Below are 10,140 nucleotides of genomic sequence, written 5' to 3'. Positions count from 1 at the left end.
CAAGCAAAATTTTACGTATAGTACAGCATTAGCCACTAAAACGTACCCATACCAGGCATTAAACAACTTTTTGAAATTATTAGGGATGAGCTAAGTCTCAATGCCACTTCAGTAAATGTTTTAATGCACAGTGTTACAAAGCTACTACAAAAGTATTTTACAAATGTATTTTGTATTTTAGAATAGTAAAATACCAAAAATTTGTATTTGAAATACAAAATACAAGATACATTCAGGCCATGTAGTTGAAATACCAAGCACAAAATACAAATGTATTTCAAATACGTATTTTAAAATACTTGTATTTGAAATACTGCCCAGCCCTGCCCAGGCGGAACTCGAACCCGCGACCTCTTGTTTGGCAGACGAGGACGTTACCCCGCCGCCACCGAGGGCGGCAAATTATTACACATATATTAGATAAATATGATTTCCTGATTGACGTCGGGTAGAGTTCGCGGATGTTATACGGCATATTTAAAAAGTTATCGGAATTCATTATTAACTCTTGCTTGTAATCCGCAGAACATAAAAAAATATTCAACCATGTATTTCATTGCATGTGAAGGAAAGTAGATCCACTGTTACGCGCATTTCCCGTCTTTGTAGTCCTTCATTTATTCCCGGAGCGCCTGTTTTTGGCCTTTCGTTCAGGTCATAGTCGTTTGCATCTACGCGCTCCATCAAGTGAAACGCAGTCGATCCCTTCATGAACGTAGGAGCCATCTCCCGCCCCTTGGTGTAACTACTTCGTCGCGTACCCTCTTTAATGGACATGAGAGCCATCTGGTGCCTCTCGGTGTAACTATTTCGTCCCGTAAATTCTTCGTTCAGCTTCTGCACTGCATTGCACAGTGGTCCCAATCGCTAATCTAGCGGGGCAAAAGTCAATTTTGCAACTTTTAAAAATAAAGTCGCCGTAGGTGTCACGATATCCGCAATGAAATGCTTCATCATGATTGGCAACTTTTACAACGTTTATATAAGTTATAATAATGTTACGCAGCTGCAAAGTCACGCGTTGAGATTGCCTACCCTCCGCCTACACCCAGACGGTGGCTGACTCGCTAGCATTAACAGGTACCTGCTAGATAGCAATAATGCAAGGAACGACAATTTCTAACGGGATCTTATAGCCATTGGCATATAGCATTATTTAGAGTGATTTTTCTTCAAATATAATTGCTTTAGAATACTAGATTTCAAATGGTAATCCCTCAGTCTTTAAAACCTCGTTTTTTTATCGACTTCAATTGTTTAAATTGACTTATACACACCAGTGCAACTTCCTATGCCCGCTGTACAGTTTTGGTGGCACGTTTTTGAGGCTGCGGAATTTTAACGAACTACGAGCGCCACTAGTAGTCCACCCATGCTTTGTATGTGGTTCGGTTAGTTCACGTGTGTTTAAGCGAGTTATTTGCACTTGAAAAACTATTTAATTGAGTTCTTCAGCGTTTTTTTGTAATTCTAAACGCTAAAGTAATTCACTGTGTGGATTTAACGGGTGAGGCAGGAGCTCGTTCGCTTAATTTTCGGCGATATTTGAAATGCCATGAAGCTGTGTCGCACCAGGGTGTACTGAGGGGTATGGCTCTAAAAAGTCTACCTTCTCATTTTTCCCTGCCCCCAAAGATCCTGTTAAGAAGAGTAAATGGCCAGCTGCGATACCGAGGGTAAACTTTGAGTTAAAGGCAGGGCAGGTACTGTGTGAAAGGCATTTCATGCCCCACGACATCGTCAGGAAGAAGCTGTTGAGAGATGGCAATGGCAAAGTCGTCCAGGAGGTAAGTAAAGGCCCAGCTTAAATAAAATAATTTCATAAGTATCAACGAATATATTTAATGTGTTATTTCGCGATTTCATTTTAGGTGGAATTTAGATGTCCTAAATTGACTGATGACGCTATTCCTCTGCTATTTCCGGGTTGTCCAGCTTACGTAAGTAAGCCAAAAGCAAGGCCTAGGGCGAAAACCCCGAGGAAGGGATGTCAGAGTGTGAAACGCTTAGATTTACAGGAGGATCACAGGGTTTCACAGGCCACCGAGGAAGAGACCGCCACCACTTCTGAACCTTTAAATGAGCAAGATCTAATGGATACAGCAGAGGGCCACCAGTTTGATTTTGAAGATCTTAGGAAAGGAGTTCTTTCCAATCTTCCCATTACATGGACTCGTGTGATCCCATTCTCTGGACCTGAAGTGGTTGTATTTTTGCAATGCGTGGAAAAGAGTGGACATGTGACCTGCTCTATCCTTCAGAAGACTGTGCCTAATGAAATTTTAGGACTTACTAATGAGCCCGTTACACAGGCCTCTCAAGTTATTTGTTCAGTCTTTATCTACACATGCTTCAAAGGTATCTCCAAACCTGAATAAATTACTTAAATACAGAGGGTATTTACTTCTTTTCATTTTGAACCAAACCTTTAATAAGATAGATATAATGAATTTATTTTTAGTATAACTCTCTTCCATTACCTAATCTGAGAAATTTGTACTATGCATCTGTTGTGACAAATATTTAGTTTATGTATCGCGTCATTTACGTAAACATCACCTTACTGTGATGAGAATCCGTTCGTAATGTCGTAGATAATCTCCAGTATTTATTCCATTGCTTCAAGGCGTACTTAGCAGTTACAAGTTCGTAGCCTAAGGGAAAGACATACCGGCATATAATTCGCAGTATTAATGTACAGGGGTGTTAGAATCCCTGCGTAAGCTCATACAGTTCACATGAAAGAATGGTTATTTAATTTAAAATAATAATATTTGGCCTTATATCTCTGGAATCCAACATATTCTCCACAAATGTTTCCTTAATTTACACGGGTTTCAATGCCATAACGACGTCTGCCAGGGTTGAGGACAGGTGCTGCCATTAGTTCCGACTTTCACCGCGGCCTCAAAAACAAGCCACTTTTTTCTCAGGAGTAACAGCGGCTTGGACTTATAAAAAATATATGTCGAGGTAAAATTGCGAAACCTTCAAAGACATGTGGAAACGTCCTAATAGTTATAGATATTTTTATCACATTTTGCGCCAACTTGCGCTTTTAGACAATAATGCCCTTTTTGTTCTATGAAGTTAACAAACAAGTGCCGTTGAGACGCGGGCCTGGGGGCATTTCCTCGGGTGCATTGGGTCGAAACAAAATTCAAATCCATTAATTGGATTTTGTATATTTTAGCGCGACAAACCGAATAAGTACGCGGGGCGCATCCGAAAAAAAGCATAGCTAACAGCTACCATAACCTTCAAGAGATTTTATTATTATTTATGTTATTTAAAAAAATGCTATTGGGAAGAGTGAACATAACATTCAAGTGCTTAAATTGCATATCGATGCAATAGTCGATCAACCAAGAAAAAAAGAAAGCAAAATTAAACTTGGCATATCATTGCATTGATATGCAAGTTTATCAGTTGCATGTTATTCTCTTCCCTATGGTATTAAAAAATTAATATACATAATTATAAAATCAACAAGTCAAGTAGGATAGCATAACTGAATGTATTGACAGTACCACAATAGGCGCGAGCGGCGGGATCTTGACTGCTTTAACGATTAAAAAAATCGTAGTTATTTCTGTATCTGCGTATTACCCTGCAAGCCATCCAAAGAAGTGATTGACTGGGGCTGAACCATCGCCAGCTTGCACCGGAGGATTAAAATTTAGGAACATGCAATACGCAAAATATATGCTCCATTATACTCATGAGGAATGGGATTAATCTCACGGGATTTCATGATTAATCTATCCAAATTTTAAAGGAAATTCGCCCATGTAGTTCGAACATGGCGAACATTCTACCAGAATAACTAGGAAAATGCAGGAACGTGCATTAAGAAACTCTTTGAGGCTACATTACTTTTCAACTCAATTACATCCAAGTCCTATCGCTGCCGTTATAGTTTCTCGTCGCTGGTGAAAAAACGGCATTCTTAATATATCTATAGGCATTATCTCTCATTTTATTTTTATGATCTGATCTATCGTAGTATGTCGGCGTTCGTAAAATATGACTTACTTCTTCGGAAAATAAACTGCTCTTGAAGTTACCTGATAAGTCTAGTCTAGTTTTCAATTTTACGGTCTGGCAGTGATTCCCACTGGAATTGTTAAAACAGGTCGGCAACACTTGCAAGACAGCCTCAACGAATTCTAACGTACCTGGCTATTCCTGTCTGCACGAGTTCTAACTCTGTTTTACATCCTATTTCATGAGCCTACAGGGTGTCAGCATATTCCAAATGGGATCTAACGGGGAGGAAGTAGCTAATTTCTCACACTTTGTCGTTTTACTTACTACGTATTATTCTTGTTAAAGTAAACCGGGACTAGCCACGGTGATAACTAATACGGAGTCTCCCGCAATGCACAAATTGTGCGAGAAATCAGTGGATTTGTTTCGTGGTATTCTTATCACAATACCCAATTCACGACTAGGTTGACCTGTTATTTCCCGAAAATGTTTATTCCGCGATGGATCATTGGTTAGCTTGTTTTCTCCGAGATATTTTACGGGTTCTACTGTCTCTGTGTACCTTGAATGAAATAGCTATCATGTGGGGAATTATTATATTTCCCAGAGCATATGTCGAGGGGGTGCAGGTTCCCCCTTCAATGCGAGCGTGTATGTCGCCTTGTCATTTTCACAAGCATCGGCGGTACAAAATCAACTTCTAAAAAACCACTTCGATAAAATTTACGGACAAGAATGTTACTCAATGATGGAGGCATGCATATACAGTATTAGGAGTTGAATGGATCAATGTTACACCATATTATGTCAATATTTCTCGGATTGATAGCATTTATATATTAAAATCTTTTTATATTTTGGTCGGTGTTAAAACGTTCATGCGCATTATTATGCAGTTTTTGGTAACTGCTTGAAAATTCATATTTTTGCTGCTGAATATGTAGCAAATGCAGATTTTCTGTCAAAAATTAGGATGGTTTATTCATATTTCACATTCTTCGTGGAAAGTGAAGAAATTAATCCCCTTCCTCCTTTTGATTACATATATTCTTCTAGAGATATTTAAATCCGACCACATCATTAGACACGTTTCCTCTGCACCGGTTAACCACCATCGGCCGCCTAACAATAAAATAATTATTGTGCGAATCTATTTGCTTCGCATGGGTAGTGTGTTGTTTGTGACTGATTGTGAGATGCAATGTGATAGATTAGAAATCTTTGATACAACGAGGAAGAATTTTTCAGCAGTTTTTCTATTAAATTGTAGCTTTACGAGTTATTTTTTTCTAATGCAAGAAGCTAATTTATTGGTATCATTTTTTTCTTTTCTTTTTTTATTATATTTTGTATTTTTGACGTATTTCAACAAAACTTGCAACGACTGAAATTTCATAAAATGGGAAGAAGGAAAGACGTAGGAAAGACTCATAGAAGTATGACTAGATGAGGCAGTTTACACATATTGATTGAATTGTTGGATCATAATTCCAAATGTTTGTAAATAGTGTGTAATTACTTGTCTCGAACCTGGATTTAAAATTATTTACTAGCTGGGAGAATAACTGGTTGACGATTGGGAGCTCACGAGCGGAAAGGATGACCTGGATTCTAGTTAATTTAAAAACGTTTAGGAAGAGACGGAAGGATTTGTTTTGGACTGTGTGAAGTTCTCTTCTGATTTTATATTGTAGTCGTACCTAAACGAGAGTAGGTCGGACAGTGGAGGAGAATAATCTAATTCTAGAGCTATGGGAAAGTGAAGAGGTGGGGTCATAGTGAATAGATTGATTGCTGTACCGTTAATGATTTGGAGGTTTAATATTTTAAATATTGGAGGAATGTTAATTTACTATTCGAGACTACCGATGGCGGCGCAGAAGGCAGTGACGTAGTGTGCCAACATGGCCGATACATCGGGGATATTGTTGTGATGATAACATAGGTGTAATAGGATGAATCGTCCAACAACTGCGAAAATTAAAGTGGAAAATATAAAGGGAGATTTTCCTTGGCTTTGAGGAGGTATTTCGGTTACTTGGGGCAACGATAAATAGCAGCTATGATTAAGGAATTAATAAATTTTAGCTTGGGTAAATATCCTCTTCTATCACACGGCGATCACTCAGAGGGCTCCTTATGACCATAAATGCGTGACCCCGATAAAAAGCATTATTGTTAGCAGACTAGAAATGAAAAAGTGCAATATGTCGGATACCCCTAGTGCAAATCCGTCCCTGGGAATGATGAATTGTAGCGATGAATGGTAACTTAAAGGCATTTCACATGAATATAAATGCATAAAATATATTACCAACGACTTAATACCTACCAAAAATGAATTGTAGCAATGAATGGCAACTAAAAGGCATTTCACATGAATTTAAATGCATAAAATATATTACTAACGACGTAATACCAAAAATATAATAGAAAAATCAGTTAATTCTCAAAAATGCCAATTATTTGTCAACGTAGTTTCCTTTGGGAATTGCTTTGTCCTCGGAGCTCTACTTCCGAATTCGGCCAATAGTTGGCGTATTGTTTGTCTGGATTCTCGAATATAAATGGATGCCGAACATTTTTTTTGTGGCTCTTGGTACACGTTGCTTGTTTGTGAGTGAGGTCATTTTTATTGCGATCTTCTGCTGCGTGATAAGTGGATGAGTTCCTTTAAAAGTATTGATGTGTATTTTCCATGTCAAAGGGTGATTTAGTTTTTAATGTTTATTGATGTTTGTCTCTCCCCGCCATGTCGCGACTGGGAAAGTGTTGAGAGTAATGGACTTATAATTGAGCCCTGCGGAACGCCTGCTTCCTGCGGTGGCAAGGATAACACGATTTCTGCTCCTCCGACTCGGAAATGTCGTTGCTGCAGATATTGATTAATAGTAAGGCTGACGGAGGGACTTTGGATTGGTGGAGTTTGCAAATTGAATCTTGGAGCCACATGCAACTAATGCCCTCACGACGTCTAGAAATACCACGACCGCCGAGAGCCTGCAATCAAAACTGTGACATATTTTCTTCAGCAGGCCGAGAATCTGTTGAAGAGCGGACATTTCTCTTCAAAATCCAAGCTGATGGGGCCGGATGATATTGCAATTAGTCGAAAATGATTGAAGACGACGAAAAACAAATTTTCCAATGACCGCATAGAGATTGGAAAGAAGACAAATAGGACGAGAGTTTCTACGGGCTCTCGGGTCTTTTCCGGCTTTGGGAAGAAGAATAGGGTTGTTTCCTTCATCAAAGATACGAAAGGCATTGATTGCGATTCGTTACCCACCATTAGTGTATTCATGATATACAAATTATTTGGTTTTAGAAATCACAGTTTAGGCGAATGTTAATGGTAAATTTTAACCTTATTTGAAAAAGGCCAGATTGGCGATATCACTCAACGTGACGTCACAGGGACCTAGTTTCTATACAGGTAGATAGGAGTTTTACATCGTCTAAGATTGCCAATGCATGCATGAGGCACAGAGCTCAGGGAATTTACGAGTATAATCGCCTATTAAAACTGGCTGTGGTCGTAAAGTTTCCTTCGTTTGATAAGGTATTAATAATTCATAATAGGGTAGTTTCCTTCATCAAAGAAAACGAAAGGCATTGATTGCGATTCGTTACCCACCATTTCTGTATTCATAATATACAAATTATTTCGTTTTAGAAATACCGGTTTAGACAAATGGCAATGGTCCATTTTCATCCTCATTTGGAAAGGGCCAGATTGGCGCCCATGCGATGCCACTCCACGTGACGTCACTGTGACCTAGTTTCTATACGAGAAGATAGGAGTTTTACATCGTCTGAGATTACCAATGCATGCATGAGGCGCAGAGCTCAGGGAAACATGTCTTAATAATCACTTATTAAAACTGGCTAATGTCGGAAAGTTTTCTTCGTTTGATAAGGTATTAATAATCCTTATTTAAGCCAAGCGCTACCAGCCAGCAGGGTACTCAGCTACCAGGTAGCAGCCTGCGTCGTATCAGCGCTCAGAGCCTCGCCCCAAGGTCACCTCTCTTGCGGCAGCGGGAATCAGACCGACGTTACACGGAGATTTTCCCGTCATTCATACTTACCCGTCGCGTTTTCGCGCGCTTGAAAATTTTCACTTTTCATTTAATCGCGGAAAATAGATATCGTCATTTAAAAATCTAAAAGCGTGAAATAAGTACTCCAGGAGTAATAATATTTCGATTTAAGCAACAAAAAAATAATAGGAAACCAACCTATTTAACGAAGCGCTACCTGCTAGCAGGGTACTCTGCTACCCGCTGGCAGCCAGCATCAGCAGCCTGCGCCTAGCGGCGCGCATGTCCTCACCCCAAGGTCACCTCACTTTGCGGCAGCGGGAACCAGAATGACGTCACACGGGCTTTTCCCGGCATTCAGTTTACACCTGCGAGAAATTGCGCGCGCTTGAAATTTTTCACTTTTCATTTAATCGAGAAAAATAGATATCGTCATTCGAAAATCTAAGAGCGTGCAATGCATATTCCACGAGCAATAATCTTTCGATTTATGCAATAAAAAAATAAAAGGAAACCACCCTATCACTAAACCTGTGATGAGATTTCTGTTTTCAAGCGCTAGGAAATACAACGCTGTCGGATTTCTCGGAGAAAGGCAAAAATAAACCCAAGTGACATTAGGCAGTATCTCGATAGTAATAAATTGAAGCGCTAATACATATTAATAAGCACGGATAACTTCTCAAGCCTTACAATGCTAGAGAGAGAAACTATGCTAAATGAAAACCAGCGAAAAGAATATAGCCAGCACCATTCGAAACAGAATAATGAGTTTTGATTTCGGGACGCTGGGGAATATCCATGTTGCATTCGCTCGTAAGTAAATAAAATGTAATTGAACGGAACTGCATGTTATTCAATTTAGCCAGGCGGAAACGTGCATTTATTTAATTATCACCAACGCGCAAACTGAAGAAACCGGCATTTTTAAAGATCCTTAAAGTTCACCAATAGTGTCCCCTAGTTTCAAATACACTTCGCAAAGAATCGTCGTACTTCGTTATTTTTTTTAAAAACTTTCTTGCAACGTAAATTGATGAAAGGATGCATAGATTTTAGCAACTTCTCTCAGAATTCTTTATCATGGCACTTGTACGGCAATGAATCTCACTTAAAATTGGGGTCCGTCTAACTTTAAGTCGATCTAAAATTTGATCGGCTCTGAATTCCATCCTAATTCACAATTGATTTTTCTGAAATATCAATGAAAGCGATTGGACTCTTGGAAAACCAGTGATGGTAGATAAAAATGGTACATACATAATTTAGTTAATATACTTCCATGGAAATTAGTGCGTTGAAATTTAATGAAAACATAGCATAATGAATATGGATTTGAGTATTTAATGATTAACGTACTATTGATGGCTTGTGCGTTTTTAATATTACATATCAGTTTTGAACATGTGATCCAGTATATGTGCCTGAGTTGGAGGGATTGTATTCATGCGAAGGTACGTCTGAAATTACCGTAAGATGGAGTCAAGTGATGATGTGTTCTTCACACTTAATATAATTAAAAAAAAACATGTTTTCCCTTATTTCGGCTGCACGATTCTGAATGAAGCGTCGTAATCTTTGAGCAGACGGGTTTAGCGACTACTAGTGATGAGCGGAACTGTGATTTTTTGATCACTTCGTTACCTGTGACTGCTACTCATCAGTAACGGTGATTCTTAACTGTGATTGCGATCACCGAGGTAAATCACTCTTAGAAGTCAGCGTGTAAAATTAGGCAAAATATTTTTTGCTGAGGGAATAGTTTCAATTCCGAGTTTATATTACGATTATTAAGTAAATTTGATATGGTAATAGAATTGATTAGGGTCAATCATTAAAATTCCGTCAGTATTTTTATAACATATTTTATAATCAAACCATCATAATTCAAACCTTTAGCTGTAGGTATATTTCGTACAGAATGACTTATTTATCACAAAAGATGAATAAGACATCCTTATATTACTATTGGTAGCATCATGGTAGCTACCGAAGCTAACTTCACCGTATTCACAGTCGCAGTGATTTCGAGTATTCAGTGATTTAGTCACCGGCAGTGATCGGCTACTTCTCTTCAATCACAGGTAGCGATGTATTGCATATCACT

At 38.7% G+C, this 10,140-nt stretch overlaps 1 protein-coding gene across 1 annotated transcript; it reads left to right on the top strand.

Annotated features, from left to right (window-relative positions):
* Nucleotides 1-1,517: 1,517 nt before the first annotated feature.
* On the top strand, nt 1,518-2,378 carry LOC124153794. Its single transcript, XM_046527158.1, has 2 exons — nt 1,518-1,787; nt 1,872-2,378. The coding sequence occupies exons 1-2, from the start codon at nt 1,725-1,727 to the stop codon at nt 2,376-2,378; spliced, it is 570 nt and encodes a 189-aa protein (XP_046383114.1). The 5' UTR covers nt 1,518-1,724.
* The last annotated feature ends 7,762 nt before the right edge of the window (nt 2,379-10,140 follow it).

The sequence above is a fragment of the Ischnura elegans genome, chromosome 1 (genome assembly GCF_921293095.1).
Source record: "Ischnura elegans chromosome 1, ioIscEleg1.1, whole genome shotgun sequence".
Classification (NCBI taxonomy): domain Eukaryota; kingdom Metazoa; phylum Arthropoda; class Insecta; order Odonata; family Coenagrionidae; genus Ischnura; species Ischnura elegans.
The sequence above is the reverse complement of the archived record's forward strand: the minus strand, read 5'-3'. Positions and strand labels throughout refer to the sequence as shown.

Coding starts and splice junctions, on each gene's coding strand:
- LOC124153794 (XM_046527158.1), top strand. CDS start 1,725: ATGCCCCACGACATCGTCAGGAAGAAGCTGTTGAGAGATGGCAATGGC. Junction 1,788..1,871: donor ATGGCAAAGTCGTCCAGGAG/GTAAGTAAAGGC, acceptor ATTTCATTTTAG/GTGGAATTTAGATGTCCTAA.